The sequence below is a fragment of the Oncorhynchus mykiss genome, chromosome 2 (genome assembly GCF_057628025.1).
Source record: "Oncorhynchus mykiss isolate SJ-2025 chromosome 2, ASM5762802v1, whole genome shotgun sequence".
NCBI classification, from domain to species: Eukaryota; Metazoa; Chordata; class Actinopteri; order Salmoniformes; family Salmonidae; genus Oncorhynchus; species Oncorhynchus mykiss.
Genome location: NC_143023.1, coordinates 66,162,342 through 66,186,080, shown reverse-complemented (window position 1 = coordinate 66,186,080; position 23,739 = coordinate 66,162,342). Strand labels below are relative to the sequence as shown.

Genomic DNA, 23,739 nt, shown 5'->3' with positions numbered 1-23,739 from the left:
TAGGACACCTCCACTTTAGACCAAGCAGCCTTCATGTTTGCAGCATTGTCTGTCACCAGTGCAAATACCTTCTGTGGTCCAAGGTCATTGATGACTGCCTTCAGCTCATCTGCAATGTAGAGACCGGTGTGTCTGTTGTCCCTTGTGTCTGTGCTCTTGTAGAATACTGGTTGAGGGGTGGAGATTATGTAGTTAATTATTCCTTGCCCATGAACATTCGACCACCCATCCGAGATGTTTGCAATACAGTCTGCTTTCTCTATGATTTGCTTGACCTTCACTTGAACTCTGTTGAACTCAACATCCAGCCAATGAGTAGATAAAGCATGTCTGCTTGGAGGGGTGGCTAGGCGAAGAACATTCAAAAATCTCTTCCAATACACATTGCCTGTGTGCATCACAGGTGAACCAGTCGCATACATAGCTCCAGCAAGACATTCATCAGCATTTCTCTGACTAACTTCCTCAATTGAGTCAAAAAAACATTTTATTCCAGGAAGATCTTGAGCTGTTGCTATCGATAAGGTGTCTGATTCATCATTTTCACCTCGAATAGAAGTAGAGGGACTTTTGTCAGAGGTTGTTTGTTGTGAGGGCTGAGGGAACTTGATGCACTTGGTCAGATGATTCTGCATCTTTGTTGCATTCTTCACATAGGATTTGGCACAGTATTTGCACATGTACACAGCTTTTCCTTCTACATTAGCTGTAGTGAAATGTCTTCACACATCAGATAGTGCCCGTGGCATTTTCCTGTAAAAAAAAAGTAAAAAAACAAAAACAATTCCATGTACAGATAAATAGTTAAGCATTTATATTAATCAACTCCTTTGTTAGATAAATGTTAAAATGAAACATGTATGGAAACAGGTGTATTAACACTCACATGGTAGCAAAAACTAACTAGCAGAAATGGTTAACAAGTTAGAAATGATTTAAACACACTTTGCAGTAGGCTACCATTTACTAGTTAACAAAAAATTATGTGATATAAAATATATTCACCCCACCCAGTATTGTAATAAAAACTTACCAGAAAGCTTCTAGTCCTTGGCTCAGACAGTGTAGTAGTGTGGGCTCAATAGCATCTCATTAGTGCGCAAGATCTTGAGAATCAGCTGTACATGTGATGGGAGAATGCACTGTGCATGCAGAGGGTTGCAATTCCATTGAATTGGTGATAGTTGAACCAAAATATGCCGCAAGACCTAGAATTGCCTTGTGTATCCCACAAAAAAAAGGTTCACTGTTATAAGCTAACTTTTTTTGATGAATTTAAGCAAAATTCCCAGGCTTAACTTCATGGAAAATTTCTGGAAAAATGTCTGAAATTTACCGGAAAGTTTGCAACCCTTTGCAACCCTAGTGGCAATCAAGAGTTTTTCAATTTACACATGTACATTATTGGTGGAAAATAACAGGTCCAAGCAAAAGGTCACATACATAAAGGGTTCATGACCGTCAATCCAATATTGATATCTTGCTGTTGTTTACAGTTCACTATGTGTACAGGCACATAGTGATTTTAAATGGCCCCAAAGCAATTTCCATACTCCCTCCCTACCCATGCTGGGTTATATAACTTTGCTGTGATGTAATCTCAGCTCTCTCATCACCTGGAGTTAACACTAACAGACGGTAGAAACTAGAATTATTGGGGACCTTTTGAAGAAGGACTGACGTAGGTATAAATAAATACATGAGTATGAGACAGAGAGAGAGAGATCCGAGGACTGTGAATAAAGATGTGTGTGGTGCAGAATGAAAAGCACACCAGGGTTAGCTGGATGATAGCAACTGCATTCTGATTCTCTGTTAGCCAATGCAAATGTCTCAAATTATCACGTTTTTCTGCATTCTAATACAATAATGAACTGAACATGGTCAATCAATATTTGACTAAGACCACTTTTTATAGCCTAGGCCTATAATGACATCATCAAAGACTACATAATAGCCTTCATCACGGACGCAAATTTGAAAAATGGCCTAGGCGTGGAAACAAAAAAAATGAATGGAAACGTCATCTTATAAATTCCCTTGTGGATTCTTAAACGCGCATAAGTATGCATGTCCATTCCTCTCCACGACCGGGCGCGGAACCCTTCTCTTCTTGTCAATTATAAGCGATAATGGAGTCGAATAAACCCGTACTCTGGCCGAGAGCTATATGGAATAGGAATTGTCTATATGAAATCAGCATTTTCGGTCACATTCCTCTTATAGTATTGCCATGGACCATAATGGAGTTCTAACGTTGGAGACAACGTCGGTTGCATAAAGTCATTGGTTTCAATCCATTCATGGAAATGTTTAAATCCAGTTCACGCGAGACAGAATATCAACATTGATTTAATGTGATCAGAATAACACTTACTGCAATGCTGGCAACTGTAGATTCTGGTCGTTCGATCATTGTAGTACTAGTGTGACACCACCCACCCAGGAGCCGAAGAAATCAGGCATACAAAAAATAAGAAAACTACGAAACAAAAGCGTTAGAGACGCTGCTTTCAAAAGACACGTCCTATTCAGGCAATTTAACGTTTTTTTTTTAAAAATGTAGCAACAGAACCCTAATGCCTCTAAACGGGCCCAAAATAATGAAATTGGGTAGGTGGTATCGACATACCACTAGTAAAGCATCATGAACAGCAGAAGGGATTTTTTTTCCCCAAGCTACAAATCTCAAAAGGCGATTGTGTCCTCCTTTGGAACTGCATGCCTATTGGCTAAAGACATCTAAAATTGTGATGTCAGACAAGATCCGACAGCCTACCGAATTCTATTGGTTCTAAAGGTGAACTGTCTGCATTGTGGCCAGCCGAGCCTTTTACTACCTCGAATCTTTTACGAATGCCTTGGACGTAAATACCAAAAATGCGCAGTTTGATTTGTATATTTTCACAGGTCAAGTATCGCATACATGTGTGCTTATTCTTAGGATTCTCAACAGGATGATCAAGAAACAGAAACGTAAATTAATTCATCCCACATTGTCTTTTGACACCCGCCGTATACAGTCTAGTTGCGCTCTCTTGTGGCTGTGCAGTTGAAGTAGCTGAATTAGGCCTATTAGTTATGTTCTGTTAGAATGCACGTTTGTTGAGTGTAAACCATTTTTTTGGGGCCAACGCACATTTTTGGAACGTGACACATACACACACTCTTCCTCTGGGTATTTGACGCTCAGCAAAGGTAAAGCAGCACTTCTCTGGCTGCTTGACATTCGAAGACCTACACAACACACACTTATGGGTCAGTTTGGGTCACACACACACACACACACACACACACACACACACACACACACACACACACACACACACACACACACACACACACACACACACACACACACACACACAAAAGTTAGAAATCCACCACTAGAGGTCAGTTGCAGATAGCAGATGAGCACCAGAATTAGCTGGCCACTTTGTGGTTCTTTGTAGCTCAGTTGGTAGAGCATGACAATTGTAACTCCAGGGTAGTGGTTTTGATTCCTGGGCCCACCCATATGTAAAATGTATGCATGCATGACTGTTGCTTTGGATAAAAGTGTCTGCTAAATGGCATATAACATGTGCTTCATGCTGAGAGGTTTAGACACAGACACAATTAAGTAGCCTACAACTGAATGTGGTTTAGATATATTTTTACAGTCCTGTTTCATCAGGTAAGCATTAAAACATAGAGAGATGCATTAAAACCAACAAATGGTTTATCCACATGCATTTTAATTCATTGAAGGCAATCAAACAGAATGGGCCTATAGAATGTTGTTCCATGGGACATTCTATGGAACTACATTCTAATTTAATCTAATCATCACTATGCACAACTCATTCAGCACATATATGTGTTTTACGGATTCAAAAAATAAATATTGACTATCGATCACAGGCATGAAATGGTAAAGAGAGAGGTATACACAGCATTACAGTTATATGGAGATCATTTAGCTTATCTATTTGCCCAGATAGACCCAGGTGGTGTTTTGGCTCAGGACCTTGACTGCTCTCTCTGAGGCAGAGTTCTGGCCATGTCCTTCTTGTGTAACCGAGTAATAAAATAGGTTTTGAAGGATTTGCTTTGACGTTGACATAGATGAGGGTCACATCACCATGGTTACAGGAGTGGCGTCTGCTTCCCAAAGTTCTTGCCGTCCAGGATGTTGATGTAGTCCTTCACCCATCTGTCTGAGGGCCTGGCACACACCTGTCTCCCCTTCTGGGTCTTAAACCTGAACATAGAAATGCACTGTTATCAGCACAGCATAACAGTATAAACCCCATAGGGAAATGCACATACAAGATACCGTTGATACTGACGCCATCCTTTTTTAGATTATGATGTGACTTGTGGCGCAGCGGTCTAAGGCACTACAGCTCAGTGCTTGAGGTGTCACTACAGACCATAGTTCAATTCCACGCTGGGCACAATTGGCCCAGCGTCATCCAGGTTTGGCTGTCATTGTACAGTGCCTTGCGAAAGTATTCAGCCCCCTTGAACTTTGCGACCTTTTGCCACATTTCAGGCTTCAGACATAAAGATATAAAACTGTATTTTTTTGTGAAGAATCAACAACAAGTGGGACACAATCATGAAGTGGAACGACATTTATTGGATATTTCAAACTTTTTTAACAAATCAAAAACTGAAAAATTGGGCGTGCAAAATTATTCAGCCCCCTTAAGTTAATACTTTGTAGCGTCACCTTTTGCTGCGATTACAGCTGTAAGTCGCTTGGGGTATGTCTCTATCAGTTTTGCACATCGAGAGACTGAAATCTTTTCCCATTCCTCCTTGCAAAACAGCTCGAGCTCAGTGAGGTTGGATGGAGAGCATTTGTGAACAGCAGTTTTCAGTTCTTTCCACAGATTCTCGATTGGATTCAGGTCTGGACTTTGACTTGGCCATTCTAACACCTGGATATGTTTATTTTTGAACCATTCCATTGTAGATTTTGCTTTATGTTTTGGATCATTGTCTTGTTGGAAGACAAATCTCCGTCCCAGTCTCAGGTCTTTTGCAGACTCCATCAGGTTTTCTTCCAGAATGGTCCTGTATTTGGCTCCATCCATCTTCCCATCAATTTTAACCAGCTTCCCTGTCCCTGCTGAAGAAAAGCAGGCCCAAACCATGATGCTGCCACCACCATGTTTGACAGTGGGGATGGTGTGTTCAGCGTGATGAGCTGTGTTGCTTTTACGCCAAACATAACGTTTTGCATTGTTGCCAAAAAGTTCAATTTTGGTTTCATCTGACCAGAGCACCTTCTTCCACATGTTTGGTGTGTCTCCCAGGTGGCTTGTGGCAAAGTTTTTATGGATATCTTTAAGAAATGGCTTTCTTCTTGCCACTCTTCCATAAAGGCCAGATTTGTGCAATATACGACTGATTTTTGTCCTATGGACAGAGTCTCCCACCTCAGCTGTGGATCTCTGCAGTTCATCCAGAGTGATCATGGGCCTCTTGGCTGCATCTCTGATCAGTCTTCTCCTTGTATGAGCTGAAAGTTTAGAGGGACGGCCAGGTCTTGGTAGATTTGCAGTGGTCTGATACTCCTTCCATTTCAATATTATCGCTTGCACAGTGCTCCTTGGGATGTTTAAAGCTTGGGAAATCTTTTTGTATCCAAATCCGGCTTTAAACTTCTTCACAACAGTATCTCGGACCTGCCTGGTGTGTTCCTTGTTCTTCATGATGCTCTCTGCGCTTTTAACGGACCTCTGAGACTATCACAGTGCAGGTGCATTTATATGGAGACTTGATTACACACAGGCGGATTGTATTTATCATCATTAGTCGTTTAGGTCAACATTGGACCATTCAGAGATCCTCACTGAACTTCTGGAGAGAGTTTGCTGCACTGAAAGTAAAGGGGCTGAATAATTTTGCACACCCAATTTTTCAGTTTTTGATTTGTTAAAAAAGTTTGAAATATCCAATAAATGTCGTTCCACTTCATGATTGTGTCCCACTTGTTGTTGATTCTTCACAAAAAAATACAGTTTTATATCTTTGTGTTTGAAGCCTGAAATGTGGCAAAAGGTCGCAAAGTTCAAGGGGGCCGAATACTTTCGCAAGGCACTGTATATAAGAATTTGTTCTTAACTGACTTGCATAGTTAAATAAATCAAATGATCTTATTTGAGAGGAAAATGCCCAATGTGAAAGTGAAGTAGTGAAAATCAATCACATGATGGAGGAATATAGCACATTTTGCATTTTACAACAGGGGTAAACTCACAAAAAAGTCTAAACATTGAATTTGACCCCTGGATGATGAGAGGTTGTTGTGTCTCTCCTTGTGGATTGATCTCTAACACAGATTGCTTTGAGGATTCGGCCACTAATGGGTAACCCTAACCCCCTGTAACTGTCCCAGTCACAGCATAATTGAATCAATGACTATGTCTGTCTGACACCTGTTTCACACTACTTTTACAACATATCACCGTTTACAGTACGGCATCTTGAGTGTTTGAATCAAATTGTAATAAGCCTAACTCTCATCGCCACACACATATCCACTTACACACACATCAATAGCATAAGTACAATAGGGTTTACTCACATAACTGCCTGGTTAGAGCACTGCTGGCTGGTCTTTGTGTAACCCACCACTCTTCCTCTGGGTATCTGACGCTCAGCAAAGGTAAAGCAGCACTTCTCCGGCCCGCTTGACATTCGAAGACCTACACAGCACACACTTATGGGTCAGTTTGGGTCACACACACACACACACACACACACACACACACACACACACACACACACACACACACACACACACACACACACACACACACACACACACACACACACACACACACACACACACACACACACACACACACGTCTGGCCCCCACAAATATAGTTAAACACTTCCACACTCAAACATACAAACATTCCAATTGTCACTTACCTTCGCTAAATGTGATGGCACTCAGTACAAGAACAAGCACAGACAGCATAGCAAGACGAGGGGTGAACATGCTGGCTCAGGTGGGGTGGAGATTAGATGAGGAGAAGTCTGCTGTGAATGCTGGTCTCAAGCTTTCTTGTCTGCTGTGTGGTGGAGGGAACAGAGGACCAATATTTATAGTCTGGTGAGAGTGTTAGGGGAATATCCAGAAAGTGATAGTCTCGGTCACCTTTTATTTTTTTTTATTTTTTTTTTACATCTGATTGACATTTAGTATGTGTACATGTGGGTGGGTTTCATCCCATGGATCAGTGTGTTGCCTTCTCCCGTTATGACATGCCTGTATTTCACTTCCCTTTTTCGCCATTGGTTTTTACACCAGAAGTACATCATTTGTGGGACTTTTATTTCTATAGCCTGTTGATCTGTTGATCAGCAAAACTATTCTTAGAGTTAGATAATGAAAGAAAAACCTCAAAGTAGCCTATATAAATTGCACAAGAAGTATATACATTTATGGACTTTTTAAGGTATTGTTTCTCTAGAAACTAGAAATGCTACACTGAAAAACAACACTAGTTACTGTTGACGCACCCGTGTGCCATCAAAATCTGTCAGTTTAAACTAGAGATATGTTTTTTTGCATGGGCTGGTCTCAATCTACCACATCCACCTATGTTGGCCTTCCGCATTGGTAGTGGAACCTGCCCGAGCTCTACGAAGTCATATGACCACTCTATGGAAAGATGAGACTTCACGAACACAATGGCAAAAAAATGTTTTTATACACCTATAGAAGTCCTAAAACTAGAAGTCAAATAGCTAAAGGCTTAGACTTTTAGCCACCAAAGGCTTAGACTTTAAGAGGTTAAATCTGACCAATATGCTGTGTGGTATGAAAGGGATACTTCTGCAGGTTACCATACATTTCAAGAACCTTTTAGAATTCTGAAGAACCGTAGATGCTATGTCAAGAAACCCACATTTAACTCAAAGGTTCTTTATCAGGCAAGAGTTGTCCAAGGAATCTTAAGAGCTGAGAACCATTAAGAACATTCCTTTTTGTCAGATCTCATGTACTGTAATGCTCAAATAAATGAATACATATTCTGTGCCAGGTTATATTTAGGCTATCTGGTATAAGTGCATAAACCTAAACTTTAGGGCTTAACTGTACACGTGCCAAATAGCCTACACAGCCAATCGCCAAATACAGTGCCTTGCGAAAGTATTCGGCCCCCTTGAACTTTGCGACCTTTTGCCACATTTCAGGCTTCAAACATAAAGATATAAAACTGTATTTTTTTTGTGAAGAATCAACAACAAGTGGGACACAATCATGAAGTGGAACGACATTTATTGGATATTTCAAACTTTTTTAACAAATCAAAAACTGAAAAATTGGGTGTGCAAAATTATTCAGCCCCTTTACTTTCAGTGCAGCAAACTCTCTCCAGAAGTTCAGTGAGGATTTCTGAATGATCCAATGTTGACCTAAATGACTAATGATGATAAATACAATCCACCTGTGTGTAATCAAGTCTCCGTATAAATGCACCTGCACTGTGATAGTCTCAGAGGTCCGTTAAAAGCGCAGAGAGCATCATGAAGAACAAGGAACACACCAGGCAGGTCCGAGATACTGTTGTGAAGAAGTTTAAAGCCGGATTTGGATACAAAAAGATTTCCCAAGCTTTAAACATCCCAAGGAGCACTGTGCAAGCGATAATATTGAAATGGAAGGAGTATCAGACCACTGCAAATCTACCAAGACCTGGCCGTCTCTCTAAACTTTCAGCTCATACAAGGAGAAGACTGATCAGAGATGCAGCCAAGAGGCCCATGATCACTCTGGATGAACTGCAGAGATCCACAGCTGAGGTGGGAGACTCTGTCCATAGGACAACAATCAGTCGTATATTGCACAAATCTGGCCTTTATGGAAGAGTGGCAAGAAGAAAGCCATTTCTTAAAGATATCCATAAAAAGTGTTGCTTAAAGTTTGCCACAAGCCACCTGGGAGACACACCAAACATGTGGAAGAAGGTGCTCTGGTCAGATGAAACCAAAATTGAACTTTTTGGCAACAATGCAAAACGTTATGTTTGGTGTAAAAGCAACACAGCTCATCACCCTGAGCACACCATCCCCACTGTCAAACATGGTGGTGGCAGCATCATGGTTTGGGCCTGCTTTTCTTCAGCAGGGACAGGGAAGATGGTTAAAATTGATGGGAAGATGGATGGAGCCAAATACAGGACCATTCTGGAAGAAAACCTGATGGAGTCTGCAAAAGACCTGAGACTGGGACGGAGATTTGTCTTCCAACAAGACAATGATCCAAAACATAAAGCAAAATCTACAATGAAATGGTTCAAAAATAAACATATCCAGGTGTTAGAATGGCCAAGTCAAAGTCCAGACCTGAATCCAATCGAGAATCTGTGGAAAGAACTGAAAACTGCTGTTCACAAATGCTCTCCATCCAACCTCACTGAGCTCGAGCTGTTTTGCAAGGAGGAATGGGAAAAAATGTCAGTCTCTCGATGTGCAAAACTGATAGAGACATACCCCAAGCGACTTACAGCTGTAATCGCAGCAAAAGGTGGCGCTACAAAGTATTAACTTGAGGGGGCTGAATAATTTTGCACGCCCAATTTTTCAGTTTTTGATTTGTTAAAAAAGTTTGAAATATCCAATAAATGTCGTTCCACTTCATGATTGTGTCCCACTTGTTGTTGATTCTTCACAAAAAAATACAGTTTTATATCTTTATGTTTGAAGCCTGAAATGTGGCAAAAGGTCGCAAAGTTCAAGGGGGCCGAATACTTTCGCAAGGCACTGTAATTATTCGGGGAACGGGCAGAAAATTGAATGTCAATCCACGGAGGCAAAAAATACGTTGTTGAAGTTTAATTCAATAAGACAAAAGCTGCGAAAGGAGAGTTGAAAATAAAGAGAAGTGAGGGCCAGAAAAGCAATGTTTGGGAAATATTTAAGTTGTAAAAGAGGATGACAGCAGTGCTGGTGGGTGTTATGTGTGATGATTGTGAGGCGTTATACAATTTGACTGTTACAGGTACTGTAGCCTATTATACTGCTTAGATGGGTTAAATTGAAATTTGGACACTGACTGTAGGTCTATAACCTCTCACATAGCCTTAATAATAACTCCTGCAGAATGTAGCCTTTCTTGCAGGACAATTATACACCAAATCTAGGCAACATTTTTATGGGAACAGGAGTGGAGAAATATGATTTCTTTCTGCATCTTGAGAGAATGCAATGCACAGTTCGATACCATCTGTAGAGGTGCTGTCTTCCTAAGAAAAGCATAGTAAAAGCTGATTGTATTTCAACTACATAAAATATACCTCGAAGCTGAACTGAAATCTGATCAGAAACACCTTGGGTCGTTTTTACAGCTTTCTTTTTCCTTACAACCGTTCAAACTGATGTCATTTGGACATTTTGCACAGAAAACCTTTCCTGTTTTTTTTTATTGCATTATTGTGTTTCCTCCTAAGTCCCTAAACATTTTTTTCTCCTCGAAAGATGACAGAGACAACTTTACTGATGTCAACTAGATTGAAGCATGAATTATATTGTCACGCCCTGACCTTAGTTATCTTTGTTTTCTTTAATATTTTGGTAAGGTCAGGGTGTGACAAGGGCGGTTTGTTTATTTTTTGCATTGTCTAGGGGTTTTTGTTTTTCTAGTCTAGGTGTTTATATGTCTATGGTTGCCGAGATTGGTTCTCAATCAGAGGCAGCTGTTTATCGTTGTCTCTGATTGGGGACTATATTTAGGTAGCCATATTCATTGGGTATTTTATGGTTGTTATTCTATGTTTAGTTGCCTGTTTGCACTAGTCATATAGCGTCACGGTTCAGTTTGTATAGTGTTGTTCAGTGTTCGTTCTTTCATTAAAAGAGTATGTACGCTTACCACGCTGTGCCTTTGTCTCCTCCATATGACGACCGTGACATATGTTGATCTATGACATGATTCTGTTGAGCAAGGATTTATTTCGTTTTCTAGGGCAACATTTAATGACAAGAGAAGCTACATGAATTTAATTATAGATAAATAGACTAACAAACAGCCTACCAAAATGTTGGAAATTATAAGCAGAAACTTCAGGCAAAAACAAAACCTGCACCCCCTTTCAAAAAATTGTTCTGCAGTCTTTGACTGTAGCCTATAGCGCATTTTCTGTGTTTATGGTTAGGGTTGGGTGCAGGCCTCAGATTTTCACTTCATCACGTATAGTCAGGCGGTTGTGGAGGGGTTATTAGCAATTGCAGACGGTTGTGGGTGAACAAACAGATGACCCACGCACCACTAACATTGTAGCGCCCTGGCCATAGAGAGGCTTTTATTCTCTATTTTGGGTAGGCCAGGGTGTGACGGGTGGGCATTCTAGTTTCTTTATTTCTATGTTTTCTGTTTCGATGTCTTGGCCAGGTATGTTTCTCACTCAGGGACAGCTGTCCATCGTTGTCTCTGATTGGGAATCATACTTAGGCAGCCTTTTTTCCTTTGTATTTTGTGGGTAGTTATCTTTGTTAGTGGTACTATAGTCTAGTAAGCTTCACGGTCGTTACTTTGTTTCTTGTTTTGTTGGTGACATTTATATAAATAAAGGAAAATGTACGCTCAACACGCTGCACCTTGGTCCGGTCATTTCCACGACGACGTCTGTGACAAACGTACAGTATATTGTATGTTAAGTTTTACACAAGCAGGTGATTTCCCCTCTTTATTAAAAGTCCTCCTATTACAGTGTTTTTGCATGTGTTTCTAGTCATGCATGTAGAAGGCTTTAGTAGAGAATTGCCGTTGGCACAGATTCACTGTATTTATGCCTGAATGTTGTCATTAGAAATGAGAGATGCTTTTTATTATCAACAAATGTGTTTGGTTGACTGGACAAGCAATCTGCAGAACTCGTTAGCATTTAGGGCATATCATCAAGCTCAAATAAACAATACAAATTATAAGGCATGCGTTATTGGTTTGGAGGAATGCAATTATTATGGACCCTTCTGGTTGGCAAAAGATGCCAAAATGGCCAAATGTTTATCTCACATTTGGTCTTGTGTCTCTGTTTGTTTTTGGTTTATGTTCACAGGGACTCCCCTCCTTGGGGTTTTCAAAAAAGCTAATTCAAGGGCATGCTGTCACAGCGAAGAGTGCTTTGTTGTTTGTCAAGTGTAACATAGAACTCCCCTCTCCCCTGATATTAAAAAGCAGAAGTCCACGTCATACGAGGAAAGTACACACAAGGTTTTACTTCCTTGTCACTTTTCTCTCTTTCTATGCACAAGTTGTTCCTTTCCTTTCCATGTCCTATACAATGTGGCACTAAGCACAATTACCCTGTGTAACTCTAAGACAGTGAAGCTCAGAAAATAGCTGTGAGCTGTGGTATGTTCATGGGCATGACTTCCACAACTTGAGGTAGTGAAAACAAATTCACACACAGGTACGCGCGCACCTCTGGCTGGTCTTTGTGTGACCCACCACTCTTCCTCTGGGTATCTGATGCTCAGCAAAGGTAAAGCAACATTTATTCGGCACCGCTTGCTGTACAAAGACCTACACAACACACACTTATGGGTCAGTTTGGGTCACGCATGCACACACACACAGTCCCTAAGTCCCTGTGAGACAGAAGGCTTCTGTGGTGTTTTCCACTGGAGGCTTGGCAAAGAATGACTGTTGGTGAATTAGACTCCTTCAGACATATACTCCACACTCAAATTAAAGACACAGAGAAACCAGTGATTCAAAGAGGGAAAATATATATTTTTTTTAAAGCAGAAGAAAATAAGCTGTTGAATAAGCTTAAAAAAAGAGAGCCAATTCCCTGCCACATCACTCAGATAACGAGGCTACCCCAAAGCAGCATTCCCCACAAAATGATTTTTACAAAACCATCAGTGACCATCAGTTATTATAGAGAACAAAATCAAAAGAATAGCAATGTGATGCATTATCTGTGGAGAGACTAGAAGCCATGGAGCATCATCATAACACTTTACAGCAGTCCCCCTGCCTGCCCCTTGACCCCCCCAGTCCCTGACTCAAAAACAGACCCAACCGCGGAGAGGCTGAGGGACTGGAGAGTCAGACCAGCACAAGGGAGATGTTATCTCTATGAGTTTGTGAACTAAACCAGGGAACTGCAGCATCCTAAATATGGAACAGATCAATGCAAGATGGACCATGTACTGTATTAAAAAAGCACAAATATAAACCCTACCAATACTACTACTACTAATACTACTAATAATAAGAATAATAAAGAGGCTTTAGAGCGTATAAAAGCAGCCAGGTGATAGTAGATGAGTAGAAACGCCAGGTGGGCATACATACAGTACATACATACAGTACATACATACAGTACATACATATTAAAGTACAGAGATATTCTGACCGACCAGGATCCCTCCATGACCTGAAACAAGTAAGCAGGTGTGTAAACTGTTGCCTCGGCTGTGGCCACAACCAGGAATAAGATCTATAAATACTGCACCATGCTAAAGTGGGACATGGGGTCGTCACATATCCCAAAGCCAGTTCTGCACACATACGCACATCCCTTATCATCCTGTGATACAGCCAGCAATAGCAACAGTGTCAATAAGAACAGGTGAGAGAGTAAAAAGGTGTTGTCACAAATGAGGCAGGCATCAGTGCCAATGGTGTCTGTGTATGTAATGAGTGTGCAGGTGTGTGTGTTTGTGGGTTTTGGCAGGGTGGCATTTCATGCAGACTCATTGCATTGGCAGCATTTGAGATTGCATTGTCAGGGGAACATGCTTATTGCCCTGGAGACCAGGCTTTCAACCCAAACAGTCTGTGATTAAAATTCTTATTGAGGGATTGCATCTGATATCCTCACTACACTCCCCATGCAGAACCCCCCCCCCCCCCGCTCCCCCACCCAGGCCCTCCTAACTAAGTTCCTCTTATCTAATCATATCACGTGTTCCTCACTGCTCAGCTCTGCATAACAACCAAACAACCACTGAAACATGAGATGCCAGTCAGATTGGCCCCGAAAAGATAGATCCCTTTCAGATGTTATTTTTCATACAATACCTCATTATAAATTTAAAGTATTAAATGTGGGTGTTTCAACTCCCTACAAAGATGGTACGTTGACCATAGAAACCATTAGAAAGAGTTAGAAAAAAAGACATTATGCCGAGGTTCCATGAATTGGGGTTAAGGTAAGAGAGGAACAAACACACCAACACAGAGACACAGTAAGCCAGGCTACACTCTAAATTCCATGAGTCAAGAGAAGTCTCATGTCACCGTTTTAAATCAAATAAAGAACAACGTTTAGACGCTTCCGAGCCCAAAAGGTAAAAACAGAAAAAGGTCAGACATAAATGAGGCCTAAAAACATAAAAGTATCTAAATACAGGAAATTAGTCATAGTAAGTCAATCATTGTGACTCCATCATCAGGGAGCTGATAGACCCCGAGGACCAGAGGTGATACATGGTACGGTGGAGACCTGTAGGTGTGTGAGTCAACCTCAGACTGTGTGTGTTTGTGTGAGTCTTTGGCTCAGTCCCTCAGGTCCGCATTGGGCCCGGTCCAGACCTCTGGCACACACAACAACCACTCTCTTATCTCTCTCCACCAGGTTCTCTCTGAATCACATGACTCCTCTGCATCTGCTCCTTTATTTCTTCTTCGTTATGTCCACCCATTTCTTTTCCTTTTTCAAGCTCTGTCTTTCTCAGGCCTGAGTTCCTTGCCTTCCCTCTGCCTCTTCTGTCCCCGTTCTTCCTCCGTGGCAGTATAAAGGGTGTAGGCCTAAGGCTCCTCCTCTCCTGTGGACACAGCCAGACGCATGGCCACAGACAGGTGGTCAGTGAGGCCGGCCAGCTGGGTGATGAAGCTAAACTCTTCAATGTCCTGCAGGTGGCAACAGAGAGTAGGTACATGACATCATTATAATTTCATAATACAACATTATGGGATTACAGATTAATTATATCACGTTATCATAATACTAGATTACAACGCAGCATATTTTAAATCATAATCTTCTGAGCCATTGTGCATAATGTCCTTGAAAATATGGTTTATCTGAAAATGTATGTCACTCAGAATTCTTGCCATAGCTACATTTAATCACAAGGTGGCAGTTCAGTGCCATGATTCATAATGAGAAAAGCGAGATGTTGTTGAGCACAGATTTGCAATCTATGCAAATAAAGTAATTTGGTTTTCTAATCCTCTTTGACCCATAAACAAAATGTGATGAAAACATTGTCCTAACCCTTCTTTCCCAATTGATTTGATCTGGTCTTGATCAGCTGTGGTTCTGTTATGCTCAGCCTCCTTCTTTTGTGTGTTTCTACATCTCGACCTCCTTGGGATCTTGAGGGTATTTGGCCAGGGTTTCCATATTTGTCAATGAACGTACCATTTTCCAGTCCTGCTGCACCGCCTCACTGTAAAGGATGTAGTCGATCCTCCTCCCGTTGCCTTTCAGGGGGATCTTTCTGCCCTTCTGATTAGGACAGTGGTTTTTATTGGTGGGGAACACCAGGTATTCCTTCCTCCCCTCCTCATTCTCCATCACTCTGTCAATGGAATCAATGAACCACTTACTTAAAAACACCTTAAAATTGCAGCCCAAATAAATGCTTCACAGAGTTCAAGTAACACACACACATCTCAACATCAACTGTTCAGGGGATACTATGTGAATCAGGTCTTGATGGTCAAATTGTTGCAAAGAAAACACTACTAAAGGACACCAATAAGAAGAAGAGACTTGCTTGGGCCAAGAAACATGAGCAATGGACATTAGACCGGTGGAAATTGGTTGTTTGGTCTGGAGTCCAAATTGGAGATTTTTGGTTCCAACCGCCTTGTCTTTGTGAGACGTGGTGTGGGTGAACTGATGATCTCCGCATGTGTATTTCCCACCATAAAGCATGGAGGAGGAGGTGTTATGGTGTGGGGGTGCTTTGCTTGTGACAATGTCAGTGATTTATTTAAAATTCAAGGCACACTTAACCAGCATGGCTACCATAGCATTCTGCAGCGATACGCCATCCCATCTGGTTTGGGCTTAGTGGGACTACAGTATCTTTTGTTTTTCAACAGGATAATGACCTAACACACCTTCAGGCTGTGTAAGATCTATATGACCAAGAAGGAGAGTGACGTAGAGCTGCATCAGATAACCTGGCCTCCACAATCCCTCGACCTCAACCAAATTGAGATGGTTTGGAACAAGTTGGACCGTAGAATGAAAGGAAAGCAGCCAACAAGTACTCAGCATGTGTGGGAACTCCTTCAAGACTGCATTCTCAGAATGTTTCAAAAACATTTTTTTTACCAGTCAGGAAACATGTGGCTTCGTTCCGATAACCAATGTGAAACCAAAAACACATGTTCCCACAATTTCCAAGGAACCAAAGGTGCGAGCTGGGTGATATGTATTCTATGTACTACGTGTTATTATTATTATGTCTGTGTGTGAGTTGATACCGGTTGTTTTACTTACTTTTGTAAACTCTCTGGTGAACTGACCTCCTCGTCATAAAGCCCACTGGTGTCCAGTAGTGTTCCTGTTAACGTATACACACACACACACACACACACACACACACACACACACACACACACACACACACACACACACACACACACACACACACACACACACACACACACACACACACACACACACACACACACACACACACACACACACACACACCTGGGTTAGAGAACAGCTGACAGGGAGGAATTTGAGTTCACCTGACCAATTTCGTAATCTGACAATGGATGGCAGCTCATAGAAACCTGTAGTTCTGAAGCCTGTTTTCTCTATAATTTCTCGAAAACTCAACAATAACACAAATGGATGAACTGTAGTTGGGCAAAAAAAAAGAACACTCCAGTATCTGCCTCCTCTGTGACATAACAGATCTCTCACCGGACCTCGAAAATGTTAATTTAGAGAATTGTGATCAGCAAACACATGTGTAGTAACAGTAATGAGGACCTCTGAGGACCTAGGCTTAGGCTAATGATGTCTCCCACAAGGAGGAGGGCGAGACAACATATAAATGAGCAGTAGATGGGAAGGAGAACATGGTGACTCACAGTGATTAACATAACTCCCATATACAGTATCTACACATTGACTCTAATGCACAATAAACTTGACTTGGTTGAATATACGCCAACATCCATTCTACTATCTCCCTGCCATCACAGCGCATATCACTTTCCAAACATCACTGTGTGTCCTAGAGAAGCATTTCGCTACACCCGCAAAACATCTGCTAAATATGTGTATGTGACCAATACAATTTGATTTGATTTGCTAATGTTCCTTCTCCTTTAGATTCAGTTCCAGACCATCATTCTCCAGGTTTATGCCAGCATTGCTGATGTCTCATAATCTATTGTACTTATTTTGATCTGCACAATGTGTTTCCAGATTTGCTGCCAAAGAGACAAAGCCTAGTTCCCTGACACAAGCACACCCACTCCCACCAGTACCAGCCCAAACTCCTGTCCACTCACCCAGAGCCCATGGCTTGTCCTCCCCTGGCCCCAGGCGACACGGGTCCTTGTACTGCGTGAAGAGGGAATGCTGCTGCTCCAGTTTATCCTCTGAAATGGAGGGATAAGATGAGAAACAAAGAGGGGCTTGTCTGTCCAGATCCCCCAGTCATTAGTCCAGATACATGGAATGATAAGTACAACACCCAAACATGCAATTTCTGAAGGATGTCAGAGAATAGAAGCTTTTCACACAGTCAGAGAACTAGCTACCTGAAGAGCAATTGTCAAAATTGAGGTCGCCGAGGACAACATCAAAGGCCACCTGGTCCTCCAGACCCTTCTCCTCTGAGGGGCGGGACGTTGCCTTGCGGAAATCCGTCCCCCACTCCAAGAGTAGATCCAACTGCTCACAACGCACAGCTGCATCTCCTAAAGGACGTAGAGAGAGAGACAGAGGGAGAGAGAGAAATAGGGGAGAGAGAGAGAGAGAGAGATAGAGATAGAGAGAGAGAGAGAGAGAGAGAGAGAGAGAGAGAGAGAGAGAGAGAGAGAGAGAGAGAGAGCGAGAGAGAGAGAGGAGGGTGGTTAGGAGGATGGAAATACAAAATGTGAGTGGCTTAGCTTTGGATGGGATTTTGGCTGAAGCACAAGGAAAGAGGGAGAAAAAATACATAGAGTGTACTCAAACAGTATTTACAGCACACTGCATACTGGTCACTATGGGCTGATGGCTGGGGAATGGGGAGTCTCCCTGTGGCCAGCAAGAACGACCAAGCTACTAAACAGATCTGTGTGTGGGGAGAGCAGGGGTGGTCTGGAACCCTTGACAACATCTATTCAATGCTGATCATTTATGAGTCAACAAGACAATGAAAACATGGGTTATAAGCAGCAAAGGCCAAAATAAACAGAAGTAGAAGCAGAAATCACACACACACACACACACACAGAACAAGCAGTAAAGCAGTAAGAGGGAGGGGAAAATGGGACATGAAAAACAAGCAGCAATAGGAATGTGCCTTGTTGTAAAGATCAGTTTTGTACTGTGTAAAGCATCACCTAGAACATAATAAGGCCTCCCTTGTTCTCTCTTCCCTAAATTCCATTTGTCTTTAGAAATAGCCCTTGTTCTATAGTTAGCCCAGTGAGCAGACTCTCAGAGGTGTAGGATGCTCCAAAAATAGCAGGGAGATATGTCTTAAAAAAAACGAGACCCAGAGACCAGAGGCTTTAAATAGGCCTGACTCTTAAAACAGTTTGAGCCCATCGCCATGGGAACAGAGCATGTGTGCAGAGCAAGTGTGTGGTTTCATGCATCCATTTATCTGCTCTAAGGTAGAAAGCAGAGTAGGCTACTACAAACACACTATCCATCTTACACCATCTGTCTACTACTATTGTGTTCACAGACTCGTGTACAATCACTCAGATCTCTCCCTATCTCAGTCTGTCGTCCCACTTGCTCCAATATCAAATCAAACTTTATTTGTCACATGCACCGAATACAACAAGTGTAGACCTTACCGTGAAATGCTTACTTACAAGCTCTTAGCCAACAGTGCAGTTCAAGAAAGAGTTAAGAAGATATTTACCAAATAAAGTAAAAAACAAATGTAAAAAAGTAACAATAACGAGGCTATATACAGGGGTTACTGGTACAGAGTCAGTGTGCGGGGGTACGGGTTAGTCGAGGTAATTTCAACATAGCGGTAGGGGTGAAGTGACTATGCATAGATAATAAACAGTGAGTAGCAGTAGTGTACAAAACAAATGTAGGGGAGGGGTGTCAATGTAAATAGTGCGGTGGCCATGTGATTCATTGTCAATAAAACAAAGGAGTTGATTGTGGATTAGAGGAGACAGCAGAGAGAGCACGTCCCCATCCACATCGACAGGGCCGCAGTGGAGAGGGTCAAAAGCTTCAAGTTCCTTGGCGTGCACATCACCAAGGACCTGAAATGGTTCCACCGACACTGTGGTGAAGAAGGCGCAACAGTGCCTCTTCAATCTCAGGAGGCTGAAGACATTCGTCAAGGCCCCTAAAACCCTCACAAACTTCAATAGATGCACCATTAAGAGCTTTCTTTCAGGCTGCATTACCGCCTGGTACGGCAACTGCACAACGCTCAACTGTATGGCTCTCCAGAAGGTGGTGCGTTCAGCCCAACTCATCACTTGGGGCACACTGCCTGCCTTCCAGGACATCTACAGCACCCGGTGTCATAGGAAGGCCAAGAAGATCATCAAGGACCTCAGCCATCCGAGCAACAGCCTGTTCACCCTGCTCATCTAGCAGACGGCGACGGGTGTATCAAAGACGGGGACTGAGAGACTGAAAAACAGCTTCTATCTCCAGACCGTCACACATTTGAACAGCCATCACCAGCAGGCCACCGCCCAGTACTCTGGCCGGTACCTTAGAGACTGCTGCCCCATGTATATAGAGACATTGAACACTGGTCACTTGAACAATGTTTACATACTATTTGACTTTATATGTATACAGTGCAGTGAAAAAGTATTTGACCCTTTTCTGATTACTGAATGTTATCCGATCTTCAACCAAAACCTAATATTAGATCAAGGGAACCTGAGTTTACAAATAACAACAAAATAATTATACTTATTTTATTATTTACTTTTAACAAAGTTAATGATGAATAAGTTGACTGTTTATAGATGTGATAAGTAGAGTTTAATTCGGGAGATGGTAACTCTTTAAAGAACCGCTCTCGTGGTGCCCCATATGAGTTCATTGTTACCTGATTAATTTAATCAGGTAACAATTAAATATAGTTAGTTGATTAGATAAATAACAGTCTTCAGATTAATGTTAAAGTCAAGTCACACCAATACACAACATTATATACACACCTTTTATATTCATATCCTGTCCATACCGTCTATACACACCATTATAAATATACAGGTGAAGTCAGAAGTTTAAACTCAGTTTTTCACAATTCCTGACATTTAATCAGACTAAAAATTCCCTGTCTTAGGTCAGTTAGGATCAGCAATTTATTTTAAGAATGTCAAATGTCAGAGTAATAGTAGAGAGAATTATTTATTTCAGCTTTTATTCCTTTCATCACATTCCCAGTGGGTCAGAAGTTTACATACACTCAATTAGTATTTGGTGGCATTGCCTTTACATTGTTGAACTTGGGTCAACCGTTTCGGGTAGCCTTCCACAAGCTTCCCACAATAAGTTGGGTGAATTTTGGCCCATTCCTCCTGACAGAGCCGGTGTAACTGAGTCAGGTTTGTAGGCCTCCTTGCTCGCACACGCTTTCTCAGTTCTGCCCACAAATTTTCGTTAGGGTTGAGGTCAGGGCTTTGTGATGGCCACTCCAATACCTTGACTTTGTTGGTCTTAAGCCATTTTGCCATAACTTTGGAAGTATGCTTGGGGTCATTGTCCACTTGGAAGACCCATTTGCGACCATGCTTTAACTTCCTGACTGATGTCTTGAGATGTTGCTTCAATATGTCCACATAATTCCCCCCCTCATGATGCCATCTATTTTGTGAAGTGCACCAGTCCCTCCTGCAGCAAAGCACCCCCACAACATGATGCTGCCACCCCCATGCTTCACGGTTGGGATGGTGTTCTTCGGCTTGCAAGCCTCCCTCTATTTCCTCCAAACATAACGATGGTCAATTATATTTTTGTTTCATCAGACCAGAGGACATTTCTCCAAAAAGTACAATCTTTGTCAGTCAATTTAGTGTCAACAGTCAACTTCTGACACACTGGAATTGTGATACAGTGAGTTATAAGTGAAATAATCTGTAAACAATTGTTGGAAAAATTACTTGTCATGCACAAAGTAGATGTCCTAACCTACTTCCCAAAACTATAGTTTATTATCAAGACATTTGTGGAGTGGTTGAAAAACGAGTTTTAATGACTCAAACCTAAGTGGATGTAAACTTCTCACTTCAACTGTATGTATATTCAGGACTCTGACATTGCTGGTTTTGAAATTTCAGATGTGTTAAAACTTTTTGGATAATATGTGTATTGTTGTTTTATTGCTGTGTGTATATTACTCTATTATTGTATCTGCAAATCTGTGTACGCGACCAATAAACTTTGATTTGATTTGACTCTCAAACCCTTTTATATTTCCAAACATTTGTTCCATTTACCTCTGATATTCATGTAACAGCATAGACCTATTCAGACAGTAGGGAGGAGAAGCTAAGATCCAATTAGCAAAGAAGCTCAAAAATGTATTGTGTGTGAGCATGTACTGTACTGTATACTGTAAACATAAAAATACCTTCAATGGCGTGTAGATGAGTGCAGGTGAGGTATCCCACAACTCTCTGCTCCTGATGGGAGGTTCCCACCTGCACCTGTAGAGAATAGGGAGAGAAAAATAGGAAGTTAAATATCTCTGACAACAAGCAGATTGGACAGTGAATTAGAAAATATTTAATACCACATAATATCATATATTAATGTAACCTGTACATCTGCAGACCTACTTCTGTCTCGATGCTTGTTGGATCAAATCCCTGAGCTGACAATGTAAAAATCTGTTGTTCTGCCCCAGAACAAGGCAGTTCTAGCCTCCTTTCTGCTCCTCACTTTCTCTGTCATTGGCCCAATCCAAAAACGATCACCCCCCCTCCCTCCCTCCCTCCCTCCCTCCCTCCCTCCCTCCCTCCCTCCCTCCCTCCCTCCCTCCCTCCCTCCCTCCCTCCCTCCCTCCCTCCCTCCCTCCCTCCCTCCCAACACTCGTTACTCTGACATTGTCCCTGTTTGAAATCCCCTCAGTGGAGATAGTCTGTTCGTCACTGTTTCGATTTACAGGCCCGAATTGGCCATAGAAACACTGATGATCCTGGAATGAATGGAGAGGCTTTTACTGCAGATTACACTGGGCCTGTGAGCCCGGGCCAAAAATGGTTATACTGAATGGATAGACTGGTGCTTTTGAGTGTCAGGAGCGGGTGGACCACACAGTTGGGTGCAGGTAATAGGGATGGACTACAATATTTGACTGAGTGGGTTGGAAATGTGCAGTGTTTTGAAGTGTTACCTAGTGTCAGAAAATATCCATCTAAAGACCTTTCAGGACTTGTTCAATATATCTCCTCTGTCATCAGGGCGATTGCAGGTTTGATTAGATTTGATTACAGTGTGTTCAAGCTCTCTGTTCAGTCACTGTGCAGTCATCCAATCACTGTATCGCAGTCTTGGCTTGGGTCTCACCGACAAGGGCCTCATAGAAAACACTTAGGACCACAATAAAGCCTTAGCCAAATTAGCGAGACTTTAAAATGAAATGCAAGGGTTACGTTTTAGACAACAACATAATACATTCTGTGACATTTTTTCCCTCCACAGAGATTTGGAGCCATCCTCTGCCCACTTGGCCTGACACATGCACTGTACATTCCCTGACCCAGTCTGTAGAGCAGCTCCCTTTCCAACTCTCTTACCCTCTGTTCCTGTTCCCCATTCTCTCTCTCTCTCCTTTCACTTGTCTCTCTTTTTCTGCCTGTGTCCCTGTGTATGAATATTTCAGAGGCTTATCCATGCTTGGGTAGCTGTGTGCTCTAAAACTGACAACAGGCCTGAAGGGAATCATGGTCATGTGTCTAGGTCCGCTTGGGTGTGGGTGGATGTGCGGGTGTGTGTGTGTTTGTGTTTGTGCTTTACATAGGCTACATGTTAGAAAATAAATAAATGATAATGATGATTATGAAAATCAGAATTCCTTGCATCTTGAGTAAACTAGTAGCAGGGTAAAAGTTCAATGTGAACCCAAAGGACAAGATACACTATACAGTTGAAGTCAGAAGTTGACATACACTTAGGTTGGAGTCATTAAAACTCATTTTTCAACCACTCCACAAATTTCTTGTTTACAAACTATAGCTTTGGCAAGTCGGTTAGGACATCTACTTTGTGCATGACAAGTAATTTTTCCAACAATGTTTTACAGACAGATTATTTCACTTATAATTCACTGTATCACAATTCCAGTGGGTCAGAAGTTTACATGCACTAAGTTGACTGTGCCTTTAAACAGCTTGGAAAATTCCAGAAAATGATGTCATGGCTTTAGAAGCTTCTGATAGGCTAATTGACATCAGTTGAGTCAATTGGAGTTTGGGGAAGGCCCTTTCCTGTTTCAGCATGGCAATGCCCCTGTGCACAAAACGAGTTCCATACAGAAATGATTTGTTGAGAACAGTGTGGAAGAACTTGACTGGCCTGCTCAAAGC

The 23,739-nt window shown here is 41.8% G+C and overlaps 3 protein-coding genes across 6 annotated transcripts in view; all 3 read right to left on the bottom strand.

Annotated features, from left to right (window-relative positions):
• LOC110494104 (septin-7) overlaps window positions 1-2,978 on the bottom strand; it is a 32,022-nt gene extending 29,044 nt beyond the window's left edge. Inside the window, exon 1 of one of the 2 annotated variants that reach the window (XM_090205324.1) lies at window positions 2,378-2,978. In XM_090205324.1, coding sequence (XP_090061450.1) covers window positions 2,378-2,416 — 39 coding nt within the window. In that variant the 5' untranslated portion in view covers window positions 2,417-2,978. The remainder of the gene's footprint in view (window positions 1-2,377) is intronic. The other variant, XM_090205316.1, reaches the window with a different exon arrangement.
• A 660-nt stretch (window positions 2,979-3,638) lies between these two features.
• LOC110494096 (C-C motif chemokine 4) lies at window positions 3,639-7,245 on the bottom strand. The gene is made up of 3 exons (XM_021568818.3): window positions 6,933-7,245; window positions 6,581-6,701; window positions 3,639-4,243 (listed from the first exon to the last, which is right to left on the bottom strand). Exons 1-3 carry the CDS (start codon window positions 7,000-7,002, stop codon window positions 4,129-4,131), a joined length of 306 nt encoding a protein of 101 aa, XP_021424493.3. The 5' UTR covers window positions 7,003-7,245; the 3' UTR covers window positions 3,639-4,128.
• Window positions 7,246-12,723: 5,478 nt separating this feature from the next.
• The window catches only part of smpd3 (sphingomyelin phosphodiesterase 3), a 32,919-nt gene continuing 21,903 nt past the window's right edge, over window positions 12,724-23,739 (bottom strand). For all 3 annotated transcript variants that reach the window (XM_036953530.2, XM_090205300.1, XM_036953540.2), the window contains exons 3-8: window positions 21,783-21,858; window positions 17,764-17,922; window positions 17,512-17,601; window positions 16,481-16,544; window positions 15,389-15,548; window positions 12,724-14,874 (exon numbers count right to left, since the gene is read on the bottom strand). In XM_036953530.2, the coding sequence (XP_036809425.2) occupies window positions 14,773-14,874; window positions 15,389-15,548; window positions 16,481-16,544; window positions 17,512-17,601; window positions 17,764-17,922; window positions 21,783-21,858 (651 nt within the window). In that variant the 3' untranslated portion in view covers window positions 12,724-14,772. The remainder of the gene's footprint in view (window positions 14,875-15,388; window positions 15,549-16,480; window positions 16,545-17,511; window positions 17,602-17,763; window positions 17,923-21,782; window positions 21,859-23,739) is intronic.